At 44.0% G+C, this 25,807-nt stretch overlaps 1 protein-coding gene across 3 annotated transcripts; it reads right to left on the bottom strand.

The window, feature by feature from the left end:
• Positions 1–13,550: 13,550 nt before the first annotated feature.
• On the bottom strand, positions 13,551–25,031 carry nfil3-2 (nuclear factor, interleukin 3 regulated, member 2). Of its 3 annotated transcripts, XM_069149350.1 has the most exons (3): positions 24,648–25,030; positions 17,887–18,056; positions 13,551–17,440 (listed from the first exon to the last, which is right to left on the bottom strand). In XM_069149350.1, exon 3 carries the CDS (start codon positions 17,394–17,396, stop codon positions 15,660–15,662), a length of 1,737 nt encoding a protein of 578 aa, XP_069005451.1. In that variant the 5' UTR covers positions 17,397–17,440; positions 17,887–18,056; positions 24,648–25,030; the 3' UTR covers positions 13,551–15,659. The 3 variants fall into 3 exon arrangements, with proteins under 3 accessions (XP_069005451.1, XP_069005449.1, XP_069005450.1); XM_069149348.1 differs by having other exon boundaries at positions 13,551–18,056; positions 24,648–25,031; XM_069149349.1 differs by lacking the exon at positions 24,648–25,030 and adding an exon at positions 23,513–23,705 and having other exon boundaries at positions 13,551–18,056.
• Positions 25,032–25,807: the final 776 nt, after the last annotated feature.

Here is a 25,807-nt window from a genome sequence, read left to right as displayed (position 1 = left end):
TCTTTTGCTCACTTTACCCGAGAAGCTGCAATTGGACACTTCCTGTATATGTTTTTGTCAGCAGTCGAAACACTCCTGAAAGCTTGTTTATGAGGTTATTGCTCCAGGAAGCCCCCCCTCCCTCTCTTTTGTTGTTCAGTTCTTCCTTTGACACACTATACAAGAAACAGGAAGTGCTCCTTTTGTCTGCTGCCTGCTCGCACTAATTCAGCATAGAGGGCTACAGGTGTAACTTTATTGGCCTGACTCAGTGTGCTGTCGACCACCAGGTGTGTGTGTGTGTGTGTGTGTGTGTGTGTGTGTGTGTGTGTGTGTGTGTGTGTGTGTGTGTGTGTGTGTGTGTGTGTGTGTGTGTGTGTGTGTGTGTTACCTCGTAGGTACATACACACACTTGGAGATTTGTGTGCATTGCTTACCGATTTATATGTGTGATTGTGTGATTTTTTTTTTTTTCAGGCCCAAACAAGAGGACAGCAACAAGAGTCCCCACTGCTCTGCTTACGGTCACTTGAACCAGGATGGTTCGAGACAGATGGATGGGCTTGTTGACACTAATCCACTGTATGAGGTAATGGAGTTAGCCTGGGTTTGTGCACTCCTTCCCTGCCACTCCTGACTTACTGACTGACCTACTTAACCAGCAATTCACGTGGCACCAAACAAGCACACACATATTTAGCGTTTCTTTCCCAGAAGCGCAGGGAGCCATAAGATACTGTGTGTGTGTGTGTGTGTGTGTGTGTGTGTGTGTGTGTGTGTGTGTGTGTGTGTGTGTGTGAAGGTTGTGCAATGATTCATTTGTTCATAATTAACCAAACTCGGAGAGCAAGTCTAAAATCTCCAATAAAAATGAGGACACGCGGTACTATAATTGAAAACCATATTATTATCATAAAACACTTCTATGTTATAAATTTTGTCCCATATTGACATGAAGATAGCGCAGTTATAATTATTCTGGTATAATTTTGTCCATGTTACTCGCCCTCGGCTTGCGGTAACAAGAGACTGCCGAGTCAGAAATGCATCATAAACTGTGTTGTCTGCTTTAATTTAAGACAGAGTGATTATGACCAATTATTGCAATTACAGGTAACTCATAGGAAAGAGTGGTAAACTGTCTCGGTTATATTGCGTCAGAGTCACACACAGACTGTGAATGAGTTTGTGCTCCTCGGCTCTTGGCTGCGTGTCTGCTGAGTATATAAACAATTTGACCTCGATGGTTATGCAACAGCCGTTTCTCGCATCCTGATATATTTGCAGATCATTGATAATGGTAAAGGAAAAGGAGTCTCCAGTGTAAATACAATTCAAAATAATGACTAAAAGAAAATTTCTTCAAGTTCTTAAACAAAAAAAGATTCTGGCACATGGCCTTTGTTGTATGCGTGCGTATGTGAACGTATCAATATCATTATACGATTATATAACATGTAATAATTATTTTGCAAAAAAAAATCATGAAAAGCGTTTTCGTTCAACTGTATAAAAACAGCTGAATGAAACCAACAGAAATGCCATATTTCCATCACTGTTTTCAGGTTGCTTTGCACCTTTTGAGGTTTGACTGGTGCTTTCTTTGCTTCGGCTCTGTTATAACGTCACATTAATGGAGAATTAGAGCCACCATGGTTAATATTGTTTATCATGCATCTTCGCCAGCCATAGGCATTATGTTTTTGGGTTGTTTGGCCGTCTGTCCATCCCTTTTGGGAATATCTTCAAACTTGGCACAATTGTTCACTTAGTCCAAAGGATGAACTAAACGGATGAACGGAAGTAGTCCGACTCATAGCAACGACCCTAGCAACAGAAATGAGTGTCATGTGTTGAACATATCAGGTCAAGCTAGCCGCTGATGGGAATGTGCGGCTATCTGTAGTGATACGGTACGGGTGCTCGGAGCAACAAATAAGGACCAAAGCAGACCAGATTTCACCAAATGGGTCACAATTAGTCGGCCTATAACCTGTAGAAACAACATAATTTTACATATTATTTGAAATTCAATTCCAATTATATATTCCCATTGAGAAGGCGATGTGATATTTCTCCAAATTTACAGTTGGCCAATCGGATCTCTGGGTCGGAGCTACTTGTTGTATAATATACCATATGAATCCCATTTAATTTAGTTGAGTTTCCTCCATGGGTCTGTCATTCATCCTCCCAAATGCACGTGCTGCTGCTTTCTTCAATGTGTTGCAGTCGGTGAGGGAAGATGTGGAGATATGCTGGTGGGGTACGATGTGAGAGAAAACGATGGTGACCTACAGAGACTTCGTCTAAGACACAAGGCCTGCTATTGTCTGAGAGCAAGTGACTGGCTGGCACAATAAAGCAGATCCACATGGAGACTTATGAGGAATTCAGGCTCATGGTCAAGTTCTTTGTCTGTGGCAGGAAGCCATCGTCATTAAGAGGAGGGGGGTTATAACACATCCTGCAACATGTCAGGCAAAAGGATAGTCGCTCTGCACCTGCATCCAGGGTTTGCATGAATCTCACAGGAGTTGGACATCCCTGCTAGATTCCTACTTATTTCTTAAACAAGAGTCTTGAGCTGCATATTACATTTTTATTTCTGAGCATGTTAGCATGCTGATGTCAGCATGTAGCTCAAGACACCATCGTACCTAAAAGCAGCCTTACAGAGAGGTTTCAAAGCATTTGAATTCTTATGCCTCAACCCAGTAGTTTCCTGGGTCGGCACCGCAGGCTGTATCGACTGGGGTTTATTTCTTTCAAATTCGTATCAAACGTTTGTGTTTTTTTCTTGTGAATGACTGAATAGTTTGAACCATTCAGGCTTCTGTGCGTGCGCTGTAATCAAACTATTTAGGTGCGAAAAAGCACTTTCTGCTGAAGTGCACATACGAACAGAAATGAGGATTAAAGGTCACAAGAAGATATTTTTACATTTAAGTTCATATTTTTTCAAGTTTATCTCATTACAACACTCAATTTCGTGATGGGAAGACAAATTATTTATTTTCAATGAAACGTGCAGTTTTTGAACATTTGAATAGACTCTTAAGGATACATACAAGGACTATAACTAAAAACCATAGGTGCACAAGGTGGGAAGGCGGTATCTATACTTATCACAGGCGACATTAATGTTGTGGTAACTATAGAACATTAGCTAGGCAACTGGATTCGTCAGAGCTTCAAAGAATACACCCAGAAGTCCGTAATGACCACCTAGCAACCGCTTGGCTCAGGTGACGCTGTTCTGTGGATAATTACACCATTATTGCCAACAAGCTCCAAAGAGTTGCAGAAAGAGCGAGAGAGAGAATGAGAGAAGTAACGGGTTGTGACTATATCGATATAAATGACATCGTCTTATTCTACAGCTCTGTTGATAATATTTTGACATACTTAAAAAGTCAATTAAAATCCCAGCTCTTCTTAGAACAGAGCCAGACTCCCTGTTTCCTCCTTTTTAAGGGCAGGGTTAAAACAACAACAAAAAGTAACTGCATTTCCCAAATTTCCATTCAAAAACTAGCCTGAAACCCATTTTTCCAATATGGGCGACCTGCGTCTCCATCCCGTCTGTTTTGGCCGTGAATTTTGGGCCGTTTCCCCTCGCAGTGCCGATCTAGCGATGTGTAGCCTTGACCTCTCTGAACCTGAACCTTTTTTCTTTTTTTTTCTTTTTTTTGGACACCTGAACCCAGAAATAATCTTACACGAGGCTCTCTGGAATGTCTGCTCACGATCTTCTCGGGTCTCGCTCACTTGAGGCCTGTTGCTCGCTGCTTTGTGACAAACTAGATTGAACTGGATAAGAAACTTGGTTCAGTGGCTTTCTGTGTGGGAAGAAGAATCAGTTACATCGTGACATACTCTGGAGCTGTGGGAGTGTATGTGTATGTGTGATTGACAACAACGGGAGAGAAGAAAAACAGACAGCGTGAGCAAAAGATGTGTGTCAAAAGGGCTGCGACGTTATGCATGCGTTTGTGTGAGTTACTGGATGGAGGTCAGGGTGCATCTATGCATGAGAATTGAATAAGGTGCCACAGAAAAACATGTACTGCTTCAGCACTTTGCCTGTTTGTCAAGAAATATAACCGCTGTCCAACCAGTTGTTCTCCGTGTGAACAACCTCTTTGAATTCTTGCATCTGTTTTTGTGTGTGTGTGTGTGTGATCTCTGCAAAGGCCACAGTTAATTTGATTGCATTATTCTGTGCAGTCAGTCTAATACAAAAGGTCCTTTTTGTAGCGGGTTACGTAACTGACCACAGAATACAGTTTATCTTCTCCACTTTAAGATCCTATTTTAGTGATCTCACTGGAAGACCCTTCTCCGAGGTTTATTTCCTCTTCCCTCCCACCGTATCTCCTTTCCTCTGTAAACTGCAGTGATGCCGACGCCCTGCTGCTGTAGTCGACTCTTATGTAACGGCTCACAATATGCGATTGATGCCTTCTACTACTGTGGAGGTCACGCTGAAATTGGAGGATGCATACTTTTAATCAAGCTGGAACAGTGTACTGGCCTTTTATTAACTTGACTTTGTGGTGCATGAATGTAAGGGAGAATACACGAGGTCTTAAAATCCTGTATATTTGAAATCATCATGAAAAAGTGAGCTACTTTATCGGCATCAAAATTCACATACACTTCATTTTTTCCTCTCATTTCATGAGGTTTCAAAGCATGGCACTATCTTAAAGACAATGACTCATCAGCGCAACCTCAAAAACATTTTCCTTCCTCTTAGTATTTTTTTTTTATCACTCTGTCATAACCTATGATTTAACTTCTCCGTCATGTTGAATCTTCCTCTCAGTCGTGAGGCTTTTAATGGCTCCGGCACACCCACCGGAGAGAGCGAGTGGGCTTTTCTCAGTGTGTGACACACTGTCCTGAGCAGCAGACTCATAAGGGAAGGCTGTAGTCACCCATCCACAGCCGTGCGGTCAGCTGCTGCTGGGGGGCCCCAAAGTGAGTCTATGCTCACATTCCTGTCTCAGGAGAACATAAAAATCACCCTGCCCTTCTCTCCGTTTTCTCAGGCTCAAGCCCACCCCTGTAGATCAAATAGCAACTTTGTTTCTTCCCTAAAAGGTGGCTTTGTTTCTGTCCCAAATGCAAACACTCACAGCGCTGCATTAACACTGTGGAAAACGAACGAAACCTGCTGGTGGATAACGGTCAGTCACAAGAGGGGTCGCCGCATGGACATGACATTCCTGCAGTCGGCCACCGAGGCGGAATCAAAGCCAGCTGTGACACGTGACTGCAGTTTAGTCTGCTGGTTTGCGATCCCACCGGCTGCTGTATATGGTCAGGATTCTTGGAGCTAGTGAGATATTTCCTCAGAAGTCCAGGAGGAAAAAAAGGGAGGGGGGTGGGGGAGGGGGAGTCAGAAAGGGGGGGGGGGGCACCAAAAGAGAGAGCCATGTTAGGAGGGCCAAATCAGAATTTTTAGCGTGCCCTTCCTTGCTGGAGTTTCTCTCTTTGCTCTTAATCAAATGCCCCACCCACCCTCATCGCCCACTCTGTGTTACCCCACGGCTTCAGTTGTTCTGCCTTGGGTTCATTTGAGGCTCCGCTGCTCGCCAACCTTTTTGGTGGAAGGGTGAAAGCAAGGTGGGGTGGTGTTGAAGAGAGTGGGTGGAGCTGACCTACATTTTGATGCTGCTTTCAGCGTGCAGACTGGTACCCACAAAGGACTGATTGACTAATATCTATTTCTGGTTGAAACTCTGGCTGTCAGGCGTCAAAAGACACAAGATTACACCAGATGGTAACTTGTGAAAACGTTTTAGCACGTAACAGGTTTTAGTGGAGACTTCCATATAAAGATAATAATAATTAGAAGGATGGAAGCGTTTAATTTGTCACTTTTCAAAGGCTTTTTTTCAGCCAGGATTTGACAGAGGCAGAATTCACTAATATGTTGCTTTTTTTCAGTTTGCTGATTTGAAGTTTTTCAATGCAGTGGAACATCATGATACAACCCTTGATTCAAATAATGGTGCCACTAAATAAGGGTATTTATGTTTTCTATTGCAGTTGTGATGAAAACGGTGCATGCTGTTCCCACACTAAAGGCCTTGGAGATGCAATGCACCATAACAGACCTCTACATAGATGCCCGCCGAGATATCAGTACCGACAGAGGAATGACAACAAATGCGAAGAAGATAACTGTAGCAAGCCAACAAAAATATCTTACTAAATATGCATTGTTTTTGATCAGTGTGAAAAATGTGAAGATACCTGCTTTAATAATAATAACTGCCCCAGCTTGAAACCCGACAGATATGTAACTTCTGATTTAGTTAGGGCAAAGCAACATAAACACAAAGTCAAGCTGCGTGAAGAGAAACAAATGAGCCGGTATGATTATCAACCTCGCAGTTGTTGTTGTAGGGAAGGTTGACCTTACTGGGGGATTATGTGAGCTCATATGCATGTTACAGCCTTTGGTGAATGAGATTAAGAAATGTGAATAAACATTATAAAAAAATCAGATTAGTGTTATTTTGTTGGTCACTTTCCACATCTTGTTGTGCCGTGCCTGGTCTTTTTGTTTTAGTGAGGGACGAGGTCAGAGACTAGATGCCAAATATTGAGGCTGTACATATGCAATACTATATTTACATGATAACCTATTACATGCGAGTTGACTCAATGAAATTAAGAAACGTGAATGAAACTGTAATTGTTTTTAATAGTTCAAGCAAGGCTGATATGATAATCAGCTTGTGTCCCCCAATTTCAAATGTTGTTGTTGTTGTTTTTAAATCCAGACTGACTGACAGCATTAACTGTAAACACTGTAAATTATCCCGAACATTTGAACAAAACTCATATTCATATTGTTATTACATATAACCTTTGTATTCCACACAGTTTATAAGTTACAGGTGCTGTTTCACTTTGTAAGCAAAGATTTCGAAATGTCCCTTCAATAATATGTTATTTGAGATGACATCACGTGAAAATGTGACATGTTTTTCCTGGATCAACAGAAAATTGTTGAGATCAGATAATTCATTTTATAATATCTTTTGGTTTTTTTTGTATAGTTTTTCTGCTGGATGTTTTGCCAACCTCATCCAGGCTCCACAGCAAATACAATTTTTAATTGAACATTTGTGAACGAACATACAAATAACAGCAAATGTTTGTTGTTGGTATGCAAATGCTGGAAATGCATGTGATGTGATATGTTTCTGTTCCCGTGTCCTCTTTTCAGGGAAGACGTCCCGTCACGCTGATCTCAAGTACGCATCAGAAATCAACAGCAAGGACTTCATGTTCCGATTCGAACTAAAAATGTGAGTCGAGCATAAACAGTCTTTATTCTAAGGCTGTCAGCAGGACACTTTATCTCCGTGGCACTTCATTTTGCTTTTTGCTTCCTCGTTCCTGCCACTCCCCGTAAACACTCGTATCAGATGGTTGAGCCTGCGCGCGCACACACACACACACACACACACACACACACACACACACGCACACACTCCTGCACCTGTGACTGTGACTTTCTGCAAGGTCACCGTGGCTGGAGCCCTTCCAAAGTCAACAATAAGCATAACGCACGGCCAACTGCCACTTCCATGTGGCTCGGTGAAAAGACAAAACCCATGTAGGTTTCTTGTTGACGCAGGTATGGCCTCAAAAAAAAGTGTAGCTTGAAGCATTTAAATTTAAAGCTCAGAGAGATATCTGTTAAAAAGGTTCAGAGTGTCTCTGTTTTAGAAATTTTTTTTACAAAAAATCATCTCTTGTTGCTCCTTTGGCTGGAACACATCACATGTGACTGTTGACCTAATTTTTCACCATGGAAGGGGAATTGAAAGCAAAAACAGGGGCAAAGCAAGTGAGGGTAATTTGCCGGGAGTTACCCCTCCCTTTATTTACATGCGCACACACGTAGACATAGCCCCCCCCCTCCCCCCTCCTCACACACACACACACACACACACATGCACACACACACGCACGCCCCGTTGCACCGTCGTCCCGGGCCCCCGACTGAGCCGTCTGAAATCAAAACAAACATTCCACACTCCCTCTGCCCGGACCCCACAGTAACACAGGCAGCTGTATGTTACTCAACTAGAACTACAGGCAGCAGATTGCCTAGTATTGTGTAATACCTTCTCCAGTGCTTTCTAACCTCCATGATGCAGTGTGCTGCCAAAGTGAAAAAAGAAACAGTATGTTCACTGTGTGACACAAGAACTCAAAATACCACAACAGAAGTTTCAAGATGTTATCATAACCAGAGTAGATTTCAAAACAGCATGTGTTAAAGGAAAGGCTTCGGCGCTGGCCTTTTTTTCTTTTCCACATGATAACGGACAAAACGTATCATTGTTTGCACCGCCGCTGTATTTTGATAGTCATCACATGTTACCGGCAAAAGGCTCATTCTGTGTGTGAGTGTGTCATAAAAACTCCGATTGCCATCCAGTCAATATTTAGATGAGATTAGCAGTTTCATTACGACGTGTAGGTTTGTCAGGCTGCCCTTCATACAGCAGCACGCTGAACTTTGGCCTCATGGCAACAATAGTTATTTGTACCTCGTAGCACATCATTAAACTATGACATTGTAAACATTATAAATGTCCCGCACGTCCTTTCAGATTTAGGTGTAATGAGGCTTCAGTCTTGCGTGTCCACTGGCAATTAATGACCCAAGTCACTGTATAGTAAATCCAATGTTAAACTTATTTTTGTCTTTTATTGTCACCAGATACCACTGATTCTTACTGTGCGCATGCTGAATGTTTGATATTGGACAGCAGCAGTGCAGTTGTGTAATCGTGGTGAAACAATGTTGCTCCTCTACTGGCAGCCAACATGTTTTTCATGGTCTGATTTATTGTCTTCGTGTTTTAAAATGACAGGTTGTGGTAGCGTCTTGAGAGATGTAATGGGATTATAGGTGTTTTTTTTGTTTTTACAAATAGAGCTCTTCCAGCTCTTGATCAACAGAGAAATTTCCGACTCCGTGCATGCATGACTCCATCCCGTGTTTCCCTGCTGTACGAGCTCGGCAACCTCCACCTGAGAAAGTGTCTCAGCCGGCGGTGGCATCTGACAGAGAACTGCACTGCATAAGTGGAGTCCATTTAACATTCAGCTGTTCAGTCCTTTGTGCATCAAAATTATTCACGTGACCATTGTACAATTCCCTCCTACAGTATTCTGTGTACTAAAACTATTCTGACTTTACCTTGAATCGGTAGCACTTTAGTAGCACTTAACATGGCACTTACTGATGGCACTTTGAAGTTTGGCTATCTTGAAGAAAATTGTACCTTCTTGATTGTTGTGCTGAATTTGTACCCTCATTGTTGAAATGCACTGATTGTAAGTCGCTTTGGATAAAAGCGTCGGCTAAATGAAATGAAATGTAATGTAATCTGGTGTGGGGAGGGCTCGGGTGGAGCTCTGTGTGCCTGGAGCTGCGATGAATGCACAAACAACCGAATTTGTGTTATTTGTATCGCCCTCACCTCCGTCATCATTTCTATTTCACTGGTTTTGCGAAGAGGTGCAGGTGTGGCTGCTGCGTTTGTGTGTGTGTGTGTGTGTGTGTGTGTGTGTGTGTGTGTGTGTGTGTGTGTGTGTTTGGGTGGGGCTGCAGTGGGGTGGCCCACTGCGCAGACTTTTCTGTTTTTTTTCCCGCCTCGACTGCAGTTAGTCGCCAGCCTTGAGGCCCTGCAGGAAGGAAGCCCATGGGGCAAATGACACAGCCAGCTCTTTGTTTTTACTCCTTGCAATGTTTTCCCACTCCCTCTCTGCAGCCTCCAGGCCTCCATCATCATTCATTCTCTGAATCGCCGACACTATTTCACTTGTGCGCACACCAGCCTTTTTTCTCTCTCTCTCTCTTGTCTCTCCCTCCGCTCGGTTTTCTCCTACGTTTCTAATATGAGCTGGCAGAACCTGGCGTTGCAGATAAAGCTCTCACCCAGGTCGGCCGGTGCGTGCCAGTCAGCAGCAGACTCAATGCTGCATTTGCATTTTGCTTTGCTGAGGGGGAGGACTAGTAGCGGGGATCCCTCTGCACTGCAGGTGTAGGTGGTTGAAGTAATTCGTGCACCATTTGTAGGATTGTAGGATGTTTTTTTCCCACCAGATATCAGGACTGGACATGTTGTTGTTAAAATGGGTTGTATGGATATAATGATGAATGGGTAAGTGGTTGAGAATTAACATTCTTAGATGAGTCAGGTTTTGCTCTTTGTTTAGGCTGCTCCCATTCCTCATCAGATGGTGGTACAGACACACACCTTTGGAAATATTTTTAGCTTGTTGGTTTATCAAAATAACCCACAGACCTGTTAAAAAGAAATTAATAGATAAAACGGACACGGTAGTAATTTTTTTATGACAGCGAGGCCAAAGCTAAATCAGGGTCAGGCCACTCCCTGTCCCGACACAATTCACTCCACTCGCTGCCTCAAACCAGTTTAAATGTGGGTGAGCAACTGCACAGAAGCATGACATGTTTGATCTGCCTCGTTTCTCAATGTTAAAATGCTGATGTGACACTAAAAAGTATTTCAGTTTTATCAAAAGATGTTGCCCCCAAACCTAAACTGCAAACTTAAAACACAGATTTTAAGCTCCCTACAATTCGTCTTCTTCTTCCTCTTGTACGTATTCATCCACATTTACCTTTACTCCTCGTCGCTCTCTCTTCAATCCTTATTTCTTTATGTTTGCCACCTCTGATCAGACAACATCCCCTCTGTGTCTGTTTAACCGGGGATGAGGTTTGCGCTGAGCCTCGAGCTATAAGCTAGTTATGCAAGATGAAAATGGTTTTGATCCTTATTTGCTCTCATGACTTACTTTTCCAGGAATAAACACCGTTTTATTTCTTTTTGATGGCGCAGTTGTGTTGTTCTGTTTGTTTGTGTGATGATCCTGTTTGATGCGGCACGCCGTAAACAGACCGTGATGAGAACTTTCTGTGTCGGATATAATGGACTGATGGGAATTGTGTCTTCAGGGTTACAATTGTGTGATGTGTGAATCATAAGCAGTATGTGAAGCTGTTGATTATTGTGTCTCAGTCAGTTCATTCCTTCCTTAACCACCGTATACCTGCCCTGATGGAGTTTTGTGGTTTCGCAGTCAGGGGAATTTTGGCAGTCGTCTCACCTGAGTCTGACCTGGTTTCGCAGCCATCCTGAAACCTGCCACAGAAATGTATTAGAAGCATCGCGTCATGTGTCATGTTGAAAATGAACCAGATCTCCGCAGTCCCACCCCCTCCACCCTCCCCTGCTCTGTTCTGTTCTGCTTTCTCATCCCCCCCCCCCCCCCCCCCCTTTTCCTGCTCCACTAACCCTTTCCCCCTGGCTGTGAAGGGGAACCAGGTAACACGAGAGCCCTGTTTCTGCTCTGTTTGCCAAGAGCATCTCGGCTGCCAGAGACAAACAAGAGTGACACGGATGGAGCCATAACCTTCATCGATCTGTACATCAGCACGCTCCTTCTCTCTCCCTCTCTTCACTTCTTCTTTTCCTCTCTTCTCCCCTCTCGCGCACTGACCTACTTTCCTCCTGACCTGTTTATGCAAGCTCAGGTGCTGCCTGAGCTGTGCTGTTTTTGCAGAGTGTCACCTTGGTATGATCCCATCATAGGTGTGAGGCAGGAAGAGGGTGCCATTTTAACTGAACAACTCCTCAAAAGCCAAAATATGATATGACAGACAACGTGCTTCTTTTATTCTTTTTTTTGTTTTTCCAAATGTGGGAATGTGCATTGGTATGTGTCCGTCTGTGTGTGTGTGTATGCATGTTTTTGCTTGTGTGTGTGTGTGTGTGTGTGTGTGTGTGACTGAGAGCATTGTGAAGGGTACTGATGTGTCAGCCTCAAAGAGGTGCTTTGTTTGCAGGCTTAGATCAAGTTAGCGCACGGAGTTAACTTCCCTCCCCTCCCGTATCCTTCCCCTTTCCCTCCTTCCCCCCTCCGCACTGCTCCTCCCTTTGCCCTTTATGCTGTTATGAAAATGACCCCGTTTTGGTTCATAAGAGGGTGAAAATAACAGGAAAAATTGATTATTTAATGTCACTGTACGTGCTTACTTGCGTCAGTGACAAATTGTGTAATAACACGATTATCTCATCACATTATATTGCATTGAACTGTACGTATTCTGTAATTAACATTTACTATTTGCAATTAAAGGTCATCGCATTACCCCTTAGCAAGCAGGTAATATACTAGCAGATCACAGACTATTGACTTCAAGTATCTATTTATTCACATAGAAGCGAGAAGCTCCTCCTAAGGCTTGTTTTATATTTAAACGGGGTTACATATAGCCCATGAGTCTGAACTTGGATTTAAACTGGATTACACAGCAGCCTTTTCTGTGTTAATACAAAGAATGCAGTGGGACTTGGTCAGGAGGTTGGCAGGACAGTTGAGCTGGCAGCAGCAGTCAGAAGCTCAGACTGGCTCTGCCCTGGCTTTGTCCTGCGCATCACATAGAGCTGACTCCCTCAGTTCAGATATATGCTGTTTAGTCCGGTCTGCGTCGCTCCTCTGCTATAAATAGTGTGGATTTTAGCGGGGCACACCTGTTCCAGTTGACACAATAAAAGCGATCCTTTCGCTTTTTGGTCAAACATCTAACTGGAAAAGTCATGTTTGATCAGAGGTTTACTTTAGATTATTTATTAATTTGCAGGTTTATGTGCCTTTTTCTTTTCAAGGTCATGTGTTCAAAAGTAAAGAGAAATCAAAGAGGTGTAAACATGAGTCTCATGAGCAGAAGGTGTAATCAGAAGAGTGTGTACCTATATTTGAGTCTTCCTGCCTAACGGGAATGTTCGATGGTAGTTATCATGCAATAAACTCGTGTCTGGGAGGAAAAGTAGGCCAGTGTTACGTCAGAAAACCTTGCCAGGGAGTTTTCTGGCCCTACCGGGTAAAGTGTGTCAGTGTGTCACTGCGAAGCTCCTCTCATTGCAGATTAGCTTCTGATGCCAAAAACAGTGAGGTGCCCATGGGGAACGGTGGCTATCTGCACAATGGAAACGGGGTGTGCCAGTAAAGCCTCGCATTTATCTAAAAGTGAAGTTTTTGAGCCAGAAAGGTTCACAGGAAACAGTAGCATGCCCCCATATATTATGACATATAATATCAGGAAACTTTTTAACTGTCTTACAGGAATACAGGAGAAAAGCTTCAACCCAGTATGGTTATAATGCTGTACTTCACAGATTTATTCTGTTTGGTTGCTAATGGTGATTCATTCTGAGAGTAGGCTAATGTATTACCTAACTGGTGATTATGGCATAAGGTCTATAGATCATCATCTCAGTTGATCAGTTTATGTGCTGCCTACAGACTGTGACTGATATGACAGTAACTGCAGCTTAAAAGCAAACAGTTTCAGACAGATCAAAATGGCTGCTCAGTTCAGTGTCAGTCGTGCATTGTTGGCTGTAAAAGTAATAAATGTGTGTCTAATATCCAAATAGTTTTAATGGCTCTAAACCCCAGAAAACATCAGTGAAGGAACACAGAAAAACAGGTCCTTTTCTTGATATGTTGAGAGGTCAACATTATTTTTATTTCATTTTTCTTGAAATGCTCCCATCTTCCACAATGAACATTAGTGTCTTTACATACATATTCATGTCAAAAGGAAGCGATGGTAATGACCAACCAGACCAACCACCACCCATCTCTAAACACCACACTATCTTTGCCTGTTTATTTTTTTGTCCTTGTCTTTTTCATAAAACCATCAGCAAAACCACAAACATTACTGATTAATACACACTGAAAATAAGGAGGGGGGGGGGTAGGAGGAATGAGGCAAATACATGTCATCACAGTCAGTAGGAGAGAAGACACAGTATAGAGGAAAAACAGAACTTCACCTTGACTAAAAAGAGGATATAAAACCAATGAAACAAACGTTACAGTGTTGTTCGAGGGTGGGAGGAATTTTACATTTATACACAAGCACCAAAAAGCCAAACATGGTACATAGACTTTTGTTCCAGTGAAGGCAATTCACCACTGCCCAGTAGCAGAACTATCATGAGAAAGGGATGGATAACCCCTGAAATGGATAATGGAGGCACATGGGAAACAAGGGAAGGCCCTCTCTTCATTCACTCTGGCTCCAATTGGAGGGTTGGATAAATTTGATATTGAGTTTACTCCACAGTAACTCAATTATCTAGCATCTAATATAAGCCCCAAAGGCCATGTTTGGTCACACTACAAAACCTCATTTCATGACAATTACAATAAACGGTAGCAAAGGAGGGCTCTCGCCTTAGGTCTTTACACAGGAGGAACTGTTTCAGAACTCAGTGCACTGTAGTGTGTTTATGAATGTGACTTAATTCCTCCTGCTCGTGTCCCACAGCATCCCATGCCTACATTAAAGTTCAATCTCCAGGTTTGCTGTATGTATCTAAAAAGGTCTGTACACATTCGTCGTCTATGTTCCTGTGGGCTTTTCTACAGTGAAGGGGATGTGGAGAGGAGGGAAATAAATACATCGGGCCAGTGAATGGTAACAACAACAAAATATGGTTACTAAAGCTCAAATAAACTAAAGGCTCATAGCCTGCAGCTGGTGAAGTCCACCGAATATTTAAAGGCTGGTTAAAGGTTAATAAATCCAAACATTACAATGAGGTCCTCGCCTCAGGAAACAACTTGTTCTCCATTCAGTGCTGTTGGCGCTCCAAACCGGACGGCCATTTCTGTGTAAACAGGGCATTAACTAATGATTAATGCTAAAGCTTAACAATCAAGAGAGAGGTGTTGTTGTTTTTTTTTTTTATTTAAATGGGTCCTGTAGCAACAGTAGACAATGTGGCTCTACAGTAATCATGATTTGTAATAGGATAGTCACTTTCAGAGTGTACTTATACCATTGCAAGTTGTTTCACTTTAGTTTTTTTGTTGAATTTGTATTCAAATTTCTTTCTAAAATATATGTTTATAATAGATACATATATCACAGTAATATACAAACCAAGTGCTTAAAAAATAAAGGTGATGGCGATCTTTCGTGACATAATGGAGATGGTTGGGGAGAGTATGGGTTGGTAGAGGTAGGGTCTGGGAAGAGGTATGGAACTTCATATTTGTAGTGTTGGTGGTGTTGCTGCTTCTTTGGTCGAGGGAATGTCCCCAGTGTACGTTTGCATTTGATTTTTAGTTAAGGCAGTTAGCCATACATGTGTATGCTCGTCTACAGTCAGATATGTAACAAATTTATAGCACTGCTAAAGCTTGAAATTTGTGTTTTTTTTCTACATTCCTTTTTGCAAGTTATCAAAATGTGCTTTCAGTGATGTACTCTGCTGTATATTGTTGGATGACAAAAGTAGAAAAGCCGGCAGTTCCATTCCTCCTCTCATCACATAAACAAAAGTGCTTCTGTAAGTATGGAGAGGATGTAAGAAATAACAAATCTGTACAATATATACAAATATGATACAGCCCTACAAGATGTCCAGCCTTTTTGGTGACACTGGGGATAAGGGGAGTAGAAAAGCCCAGTTTCCTGTCCCAAGGGCTTGAGGAGGGGATTTGATTATAGGGCAAAGGCATGATGGCAGGGTACTTCTTAGAAGAGAAATTGTCTTTCATTTAAGCTGTGACAAAGTGAACTTCACCTAGTCTCGCCTCTTGTTCCGTCGTCCTCCTGTCGTCTCCTTTTTCCCGCTCTCCTTCCGGGCCCCCTCCCCTGAGGCCACATGTTTGCTCACTGCATTCGAGTTCTCTCGCTGAATGTTCTGCGGTGGCATGAGGGACAAGTAGGGATGCTGGGGGAGGGGAGGGGACGTGGCAGAGGGAGGAGTAGTTGGGGACTCCTGGCCCGAGCAGTTGCCGCCACTGCTGCCGCTGCTCATGGCCCGGTGTTTGAGTCTCAGTTTGTGGGGCAGCGCGGTTCCCCTCACCTCCCCTTGGGGATCCCAGCCCTGGGCCTGAGAGTAGCCCTGTGAGGAGGGCGGAGGCGAGGCAGGTTGGTGGAAGCCGGTGAGATGTTGGTTGTGGAAGCTGCCTGTGTCTGAGCTGGACGAAGAGGGGGACTCTTCATCATCTGTGGAGGCCTCTTTTTCGGGGCTGCAGGGATCTCCATCACTAGATGTGATGTCCTTGCTAGAGGAGGTTGATTTGGCGTGGTAATAAGCCGCACTCATGGGACCGCCCTCGTAGGTAAGTACAGGTGGCTCCTCGTCTTGTGCACTAAGGTATGGATGATGAGGCTGCTGGAGATGATGGTACAGGTGAGAGTGGTTGACCCCCTCCGCTTGTTTGTGGAGTAGCTCGGCAGATGAATCGCTCTCCTGCTGGTGCTGCTGCTCTTGCTGCAGTTGCTGCTGAGGAAGTTGGCAAACTCTGTACACCTGTCTCTCTCTAGCCTCATTACGGCTGTCTGAGAGCTCATATGAAGGGGAGTCTAACGTCTTCCTCTCCAGCTGCTTTGTCACCTCAGCCAGTGTCTCTGTGGAGCTCTCTGTGATGGTTTGGGCCAGCTGGCTGACACACATCTGACTGCTGCTGCTCTGCTTCTGGGCTGCCTGCAGGTCGACGTCCTGGGTTCTGGACAGGGAGTCCACAGGAAAGGAGGCACTGCTGGCGCCGTACAGAATGACGCTCCTCTGGGCAGCCGGTGGGTGAGGGGCAGCCTGGCTGACAGTGTTGACAGAGGTAACGGGCTCCTGATGGGGCTGCGCTTGTTGGTGAAGGTGCTGGTGCTGCTGCTGCTGTTGGCTGTGATATGCAGCCTCCAGCTCCTGAGAATGCTGCTGGATCTGGTGGTGTGTGGGTACAGAGGCCAGACCACGATGGATGTTAAACATAATCTGCGTGGTGGTGCCACTGCCAATGTCCATCTCCAGCCTGTCGCCTTCCTGCTTGATCTCAAAGGGCATAGGCTCTGGGCTGTCCCTGGAGGAGCCATCGGACATGTCAGAGAGGGAGCCACGTGGGGAGTATTTCACCAGCTGCCTGTGGCCCTCACTGCGTCCGGACTGCTCTGTTTCAGAGGAATCAGAGGTCATCATCACCTGAGAACTACTAGAGTACCCACTGGAGTAGTACTGGGTAGAGGAGGATGAAGAGGAGCCTCCATTTCCTGTGTTGTTTGCCCCACCAATCTGTTGACTCTTTTCAATGTAGGAGGCAGTGCTTATAAGGCCAAAGCGCAGCTTCAGCTGGAGCAGCTCCGTCTTGAGCCTCACGTTCTCATCATTCAGTGCAATGACGCGGTTCTCCAAAACCATGTCATTGAGACGTCGCTTCTCCCGGGAGCGCTTGGCCGCCTCGTTGTTCTTACGACGTTTCTCCCAGTAGCAGGCGTCCTTCTTCTCATCAGAAATGAACTCCCGCTTTCGCCTGCAGGTCATGTTGGGTTTGGGTTTGCTGAGACGCCCCAGGCGAGATGGAGTACCTTGGATAGAAGGATGAGACTCTTCATAATCATCGAAAGTCTCAAGGCAGTTGAGGTTATTCCCTGAGTTTTTGTTTAATGTTTTGAGAGCTGATGTCAGATTTTCCATTCTTGTCTAGTGGCAGCCAGTTTGAAATGTTGCTTGGGCTACCGAGTAAAGAACTAGGTGAGCGGTCAAGGCGAGATAGAGGTGGTTACAGAAACACCTTGTCTCCCAAAGTTCTTAGTCTGTTTATTGAAGGTTCTGTGTATTAATGCCAAGAATGAACTCAAGTGTCCAAATTAGCCAAAAAGATAAAGGAGAGCTGTAGCTCAGCATTAGCAACCCACATTTATCCACTTGAATGGTTGTCAGTTTAAAGTCCGAACTCTTCCAAGTATCAGAACACTCCTCCAGTTTCCTTATTTTACTCTTGCTTTTGTTGGTTGTTAAAGGTTCAGCATACCACGCTAAGCTGGCAGAGAAGCGTCCTAGATCTCCAGGCAAACAGCAGGATGTAGGTCGACCGTCTACCTCAGCATGTCAGTCTCTTGGGGAGCCCGGTGCTCTCTCTCTCTCTCTCTCCCTCCTTCTGTCTGTCTCGGTTCTCTCTGTGGTTGAATGGAAGATGAAAGGCTGCAGAGATAGAAACAGGGAGAAAAAAAAAAAGACACGTTAATCCACACGGACTACTGGTGTTCCATTGTGCACTCTCAGATCAGATTTACAATTGTTTCCTTTAAAGCATTTCTTGTCATTCGTCCTAGTCCTAATGTTTTCTTATTTTAGCGTGCATAGTGATCAAAGATGCATGTCTACATCCAAACAGCTTTCCTCTGCCATTTTGGCATGTGTGGCCTTTCCTGCCTTTCCTAACTGATGAATGGTGTTAGACCTCCCTGTCTGACCTTTTGGCCCTGCTATTGATCTGATCCGTCTGCAGCCTCTGACCCCCTGACCACTTGCCTGGTATGTTGATGTTGACCTTTGTAATGTAATGTAATCTAGGCAAGGAGTTCATCTCAAGGCTGATGATCCCGATGATGATCTAGTCACCCATGACTTGAACAGGCGTCTGCACGTTAAATATTAAACATAATAAAAGATCTTAGCTCGCATTTTTTTCAGGCGTCTGGATGCAAAACCGAAGACTTGTAATTAGATATGGCAACTGAGGCGAGTGCATACATGAAATGAAAACTGTAACACCATAGAAATGACATCAGACCGAGATGTGCTGAGAGCATGAAAACTAGACTGCATAGGGATTAAATTTGGGCCAGACAGAGCGAAGGGTGAGTCATTTGCAGAGCTGGTGGGGTTCCCTGGATCCATTTTAGAACATCTTACCAAAAGAAACGACAACAAAAAAAACCTCCATGACAGACTTGTTTTCCGCTGAGAAAAGCCATCCACAAACACCGCTGAAACACCACTACCCCCCATGCATTCATCCGCAGAGGAATGTGGCAGCATTCTTCGCCAAAACAACTCAATGCCAAATCAATGATGCAGAGTGAGCAGATAAGGCAGACAAAGGCATCCGCTGATGCAGGTCAAGGATAAAGAGGCTGAGACTCTGAGAGATTTGGAGGTGTGGGTACGGGTGGGAGGTGGGGCATTGATAAATATAGGTCAAGGGCCCCTGGAAAGAAGGGAGGCGGGAGGTGGGTCGCAGGCTGGAATAATGCAGAGGGTTACATTCTGGTGAACCAGACAGCCCCAAAACAATAGAGATGGGTGCCTCAGAGTGCAAGGGCAGCAGGGAGCCCTCTGTAATGAGCTAATTTAGTGTGCAGTTATACAAAAATAGTACAATATTGCTGATTTTAGGGTTACAACAACAAATTAAACAGATATGTAATCCTTCAAAAGGCTTTCTTCTATGGCTCTATGAATGGCAATGCTGGTTGGTCCCCCACTTAGGTGTACAATAAAGTATCTCGACAATTAGGCTACAGAATGAATATGATTTTGGTACAGATGTTTAGAAATGGCGCCCTGAGGATGAATTCCTTGACTTTTCGACAAGCATCTCCAGCAGGTCAAAGTTTTCAGTTATTTAATGAAATAACTCAACATTGACTTAATAGATTGGTACAAAATCTTGTAATGACATTCATGGTCCCCGGAGGATAAACACTTTAATTATCCTCTGACTTTTCCTCAAGTGCTACCATGAACTTCTTTTGTGGTTCCCTCTCAGGATGAATTGTAATAATTGAAGTGATTGCCTTAACTCTTCATGTAGTGTCTTTATCATTTGTCCAATATTTGACATGACTGAATATCTTCAAAACTAATTTCCATCTGCCTCAGCTTTATCTCTTGTTTAGTGCTAATTAGCAAATGCTTGCATACTAATGTAGGAATCAGCATCAATCTAAAATGAGTTATTTCAAACTATAAAGACTAGATCTTTTTTTTTTTTACATATATTATTATACGCAGACTTTCTGAAAAAGTTCCATTGACCTGCTTCTCGTATGATCTTCATGGAAATATGAGGTCATGCATGCAGTTAAACAAATCACGCTCTCTGCACTTAGATTTCTATGAACCCATATGGTCTGATTGGCAAAGGGACTTGACTAATGAAGGTCAAACATTTTAAGTGGTGTTGAGTATCCCCTTGCATAAGTATCAATGTTCTATATTTAAATGTCCCCATGAAAATGCAGCAACAGTATTCTCATACATATAAGCAGCTGCTGTAATTGTGTTACTCAACAGCTGAACTCCCGGGTTAAACTGCATAAGCATTGTCTGAATGTGTAATCTCATAATCTGGAAAGGTGTTTGCACCGATTATACTCCACTCTTCCCATGGACCTGACACCATTACGTAACTCCTCACAACGAACACAGATTTCAGCCCGGGTTTTGTGAAAAGAAAGACTCTTCTTGGCTCTCGTGTACTGAAAAAAAGCAGACTCAATACTAGTCAGGACCACGAAGTTTTACTTTTCTAAAAATTTCTCTCCAAAGAATCAAATGTAATCTTGAGAATCTACATTTGTTTGAAAGTAAAGGCACTACTGCCGCGTTGTTTTCCCTTTGCTTGGATCAAATGGTTTAAGGTTTTCCTCGCAAGTCTTTGACATTTTGGGCACGAGTGGGGAAGAAGGAGGGAAGAGACTTTTTCTCGGCGTGTCCCATTGACCCAGAAACTGGGGACCGACCGCACTCTGTAAACACACGCCTATGCTGCCTCCACTGTACGGCTCGCCGGTTTACTGGTCAGCCGAGCGATGGAAAGGTGAAGCAGCAGGGGAGATGTCGGGAAAAAAGACCAAAAAAAAAAAAAAAAAAAGAAAAAACAAAGGAGAAGGGAGAACAAAAAAAAAAAAAAAGGCGTGGAGTATTATTGTGTAAATATAGACAGGTGTGAGCAAGTGGAGCGGAGACAAAGAAATATAGGGAATCAATGAAGGAGAGTTCAAACAAAGAAAGGGAAGGAAATAATATTATGTTGTAACTGGGTACCAGAGGCAATTGCGACAGTGTTAGTATTGCATCAATAGCAGGAATATGTCACCCATAGCAACAACAAAAAAAGGGGGGAAACAGAAGGGGCAGCCAATCATATCAGACTTTCTCTCCCTTCTTCTGAACCAGCGACTTCACATGCCCAAAAGCAGATGGTGAGAAAACAACATTCTGTAACAAAAGGAGGGTTGATTGACGTCACCGTGCGTATATTCCATATCTCTCCACTCAGGATGAGCGAGATACATGAATGAACTCTCCTGTTTAATTGACTCAGTGATGCCTCTTGCCTTTTTTTTTTTTTTTGCATCTCTTGGTCTCTCCTTCAATATTCAACCGTGTGAATGAATCATACAATAAGGTATTGTGACTCTCCTTCACAGCTCAGCCTGTAATGCCTTCAAATCACCCTCTCTGCCATCCAAAAATTAAAATAGATGTATATTTCCGAAGAAGCCTAAAGCCACAACGACTGGAAAACTACTGCCAAAAGCAAATAAAGGAAACCATTTCATTTGCTCACGTTTACAAATACCTCTCACGGAAGCGAGCAAATTTGCAGCATGTCGCGGCCACATTTTCCTTGACCTAGATTACTCTTTTCCATTTATCATATATTCTTTCACATGTCATCGCCAGGTCTCTGTGGCACTTGTGGAATGATAGCACAGTAAAAGAATCCAAGTTGCACTCGCTCACACAACCACAGGGCCCACACCGCAAGAGTCTAAATGTGGCAATGAGCTATGGAAACAGTGGACTGAGTTCAAAACCCCTGCACGTGTTTCTGTGGAGAATTTCAGGAAATGGGAGCAGGTCTAACATAAAAGGAGAGGGGGGGGGCACACTTTTCAGAGAAAAGGAGAATGATGAAAGCGTTGCCCACCCACCCCACCCCCCTCCTAGTTTCCCAGGAAGAATGCAATGTACAGCATGTGGGGCAGGGTTGGGGGTCATGGGCGGGGTGTGTTTGAATTCTAAGTCTGGGGACTGACTTTATCTTCCGTAAAGATTTAGGCAGCATGCCAGCAAGGCAAGGCGGAGTCCCATCCAGACCTAGATCCTTGTTCCATGAACACAGGCCATATCACCCCTCTCTCCTCAACAAAAAGGAAAAAAAAAAAAAGCAGACTGACTCAGTCCATGTGTTGCACCAGTCACATGTGCTCCTGTGGCCTACTAAATGCTGTAATTCGCCTCTGCGCTCGCTCCAAACCGCAGCAAAATAACAAAGCAAGGCCCTCATCTTTTATCATCTTTGATGTGCCAGGAAACCCCGAGAAAGTCAAGAGGCCTCAAAGTAGGACCGAATGGAAACCGCTCCTGACCATGAACTCCCCTCCCACGGTTTTATTTAGTAAGGCTGGTCACACACAGGAGTTTAATCAAACCTAAACCGGAGCAGTTGTCTCAGTAGGTCAGTCTCATAAGATCTGTAATGAAGTACTTTTTTCTCATAATTGTATACATTTTGAAATGAAGTGAAATTGACTTATTTAGGTTGCTGTGCCACTTTTCTATTTCTGCATGACCGCCCCGTTTCTTTGTTATGGCGCGGCGAGGATTTATTTTGGTGGGGTTACTGATTCTGCCTTTCTAGTCAGCGGGCGGTTGCATGCCTCCCCCCCCCTCACCCCTCCCACAGGACTGATGTGACCTACATTCATAGCTGGCATAGAGACCCAGTGTGCACGCCAACCAATTGGCAGCGGCCGCTCCGCAGGAAGCAAAGCGCAGCGCTGCATAGCCGCAGACTATGGGTTTCCGCGGATTGCATAATCTGTCCCGTTCTTTAATCCATTTTAATTATTCAATTCACATATTATGCAACCTGCAATTTATATTTTCTACATGGTGGACTGTATACACATGCGGTACAGCCAAAACTTGTCATAGATGTGTCATGCGTCACTCCACCGAGAGGGAAGCTGTCCTGACACTTACACAAAAATATCTAATAATAATGTATTTAAAAAAAAAATAATCTATGAATCACTTCTTTATACTATATCATTTGTAAATTATACCCCTATAATCCTGCAAGCCATTGCTGGATAGGTAAGCAAAAGTGAATAAGGACTATGATGCCCACGTGCAGTTTTAAACCACAAAGCTGAGTGGAAAATGAAGCCAAAATGTAAAACATCCTACAATTCAAAAAGTTTACCTTGAGCCTGCAAGTACACAACTGAGCTCAAGTGCTGCCGAGCCGAGTTGTTCTACAGCTGTTGAAGTTCATTTGAATTGCCATAATGTTTTGTTTATATCGGACTTGATAGGGAGCGAAATAAATGCATAAATGTCATCAGGCAAGCAAAACACTGTGAGGAATATGTTAACCCCGCACGCGTCCTTTGTTGCACCGTCTGACAAATCGTGTTCATGCATATTTAATCGGATCCTCAGTCATGCGAGGCGACTATACGTGCATCCAACTGTGCCATGAAATTCACCCGCCGCTTCAGAAATAACGCGCGTCCCCACAAACCGTCCACCCACTTTCATCTGCCATCAAAATACGCGCGTCTGTTTCCCGGGCCGCTCGGGAACACAAGGACCCATCTGACCCACATTTGATCCAGATGTTCTGATCCGCACCTCACCTCGCGGCGGCCGCACTCATCGGAGCCCGTGAACTTCACCACTTCTCACCCGCTGCGTTTGCGGCGGCTTCCATCAGTCCGAGCCGAGGCGGTGCACGAAAGAGAAAGACGCGCAAAACTGACCGTCCACATGTATCCAGATGATCATGCCTGGAACATGCGTGTCGCTGCTCTCCGGGTTTGTGTTGTGCTCCTTCAGACTTGCACGCCCTCTAAAGGGTTAACCCCGGAGGGCTGCACAGCCGCGTTAACCTTTACAAGAGCTGCTACACGTGACAGAGAGAAGCGTGTCCTCAGATCCTGCATGGGATTTTTCCAGTTGTCTGCATGGGCTAGCCTACTAACCCAAAAGTAACCGAGTTTAAATAAGTCGCTGCAACATATAAACTTAGAGTATTCTGTTTAGACAATAATAATATTATTATTATTATTATTATTATATTATTATTGGGATAATAATACAGTTAATAATAACAATAGCAATAATATGAATAACACTAATAATAATAATACCCCTAATAATAATAATAATAATACGATGATGGTAATAACACACAGTGGCAGGCTATATATCTGCACTAATTGGGGTTAAATAACATTTACGTCACCCACGTGCGTTACAAAGGCGAGTGTATGGGATGAACAGACCGGACTGGTACTTAAACACACCTCAACAAACCGTGAACACGCAGTAAAGCCGAACCATAACAACACGCCCGCGATGCGATGGATGCGATCCAGCATCATTAGATACAACTAGGCTACGGAACACTGCTCCACAACACACCATCCACCTCCGTCACCTCCAACCGCACCTTTTTCCTGAAGGAATCCCATAACCTCTAGCACCCCGCGCCCCACTCCACACACACACGCACACGCACACACACACGCACGCACACGCACGCACACACACATATTGCTCCGTCGACCAGAGATGGGGAAACAGCCTCGCCTTGACATTGAGACAAACGCACTCAAGCACCAAAACAAACACTCTTTTTACACAGTAGCGACGAGCTCCGCACAAAAAATAAATAAATAAATACACAACAACAGTGTATTAAGAAGAGCGTGTGTATTATATTCAGTGTCGTATATTAATGTAACGCTGCAATTATTACTAATAACTTACCCGTCCGGAATGCCAGTTCTCCTCAGAGGTTACTACACACACACACACAGTCCTGCTCCTGTCCAACAATCCGCTTTGCCGTCGGTCTGCTGCGTCTCTGTCTCACACACACACACACACACACATACACACACGCTCACACACCGTCCGTCACTTTCAAAACACCAGCTCTCCGATAAGTGCAGGTTGATGCGAGAGTGTGAACACAGTGGCCGGTTTCAGTGCGCTCCTCATGTCATGTTTGCTCCAATTCCTCCCTCCCTCCCTTCTGTTTCGCTCCCTCTCTATTTTTCCTCGCTCTCTCTATTTCCTTCTCTCGGCTCTCTCTTTCTCTCTCAAGAGTCTCTAAATGTATGTTAGTAGGTCAGTTGTTGCATAACAGGACGCTTTGGGTGCCTAGTCACGTTTTTTGTTTCTCTCTCGGCTCTGCCCCCTCCCTCTCTCCTCGCCTTCAAATCCCGTTGCAGGAGAGGAGATGCAGCGGAGCGCAAGGGGAGGAGTCAGACCTGTAGGGGGGCGGGGCTAGGCTCAAAGCCAAAGCTCGGTCAGATGAAGGCCTATGATACCCATAATAAGGTTACTAGACTTTAAAAAAATAAATACAATAATGCAGCACACAGTGGGGACACACAGAAACAAAGCCACGAGCAGAGAAGTCGATAAAGATCGTGTTTTAGCCGCCACAGCTGGTGTTTCGGGAAGATCAGATTTTCATCTTCTGCGCAGACATTCAACTTTTTTTCTTCTATCAGGTCCCTGGTGACTTTCCGAGTAAAATATTGGTTTCCTGGAGTTAAAGGAAAAGATTGAGATTCTGGGATTTATATTTGATGCATTACAGCTAGCAGCCAGGGAGCTTAACTGAGCATAAAGACTGGAAACGGGGGGGAAATAACACCAATGCCAAGAAGTAATCCAGTGCAAGACCTCCTTTAAACCGGCACGTGCTGTTTTTACACTTCATTTTTGTACAAATGAAACAGGCAAAACACGTGAGATTAAGTAGGTAGCCTAGATATTGTTATTGTTTTTGTACTGCAGAGTTCGGCTGTTTCAATTTTTTGCACCGCTAACTATAGCTGCAACCTTTTATTCAGATATCATCCTACTCTCAATTAGATGGCAAATTAACAAATTTCCTAAAAAGCTGAACTAATCCT

This window comes from Embiotoca jacksoni, unplaced genomic scaffold, assembly GCF_022577435.1.
Source record: "Embiotoca jacksoni isolate LCO1_2020_lvr unplaced genomic scaffold, fEmbJac1.0.p SCAF_15, whole genome shotgun sequence".
NCBI lineage: Eukaryota > Metazoa > Chordata > Actinopteri > Embiotocidae > Embiotoca > Embiotoca jacksoni.
The sequence above is the reverse complement of the archived record's forward strand: the minus strand, read 5'-3'. Positions and strand labels throughout refer to the sequence as shown.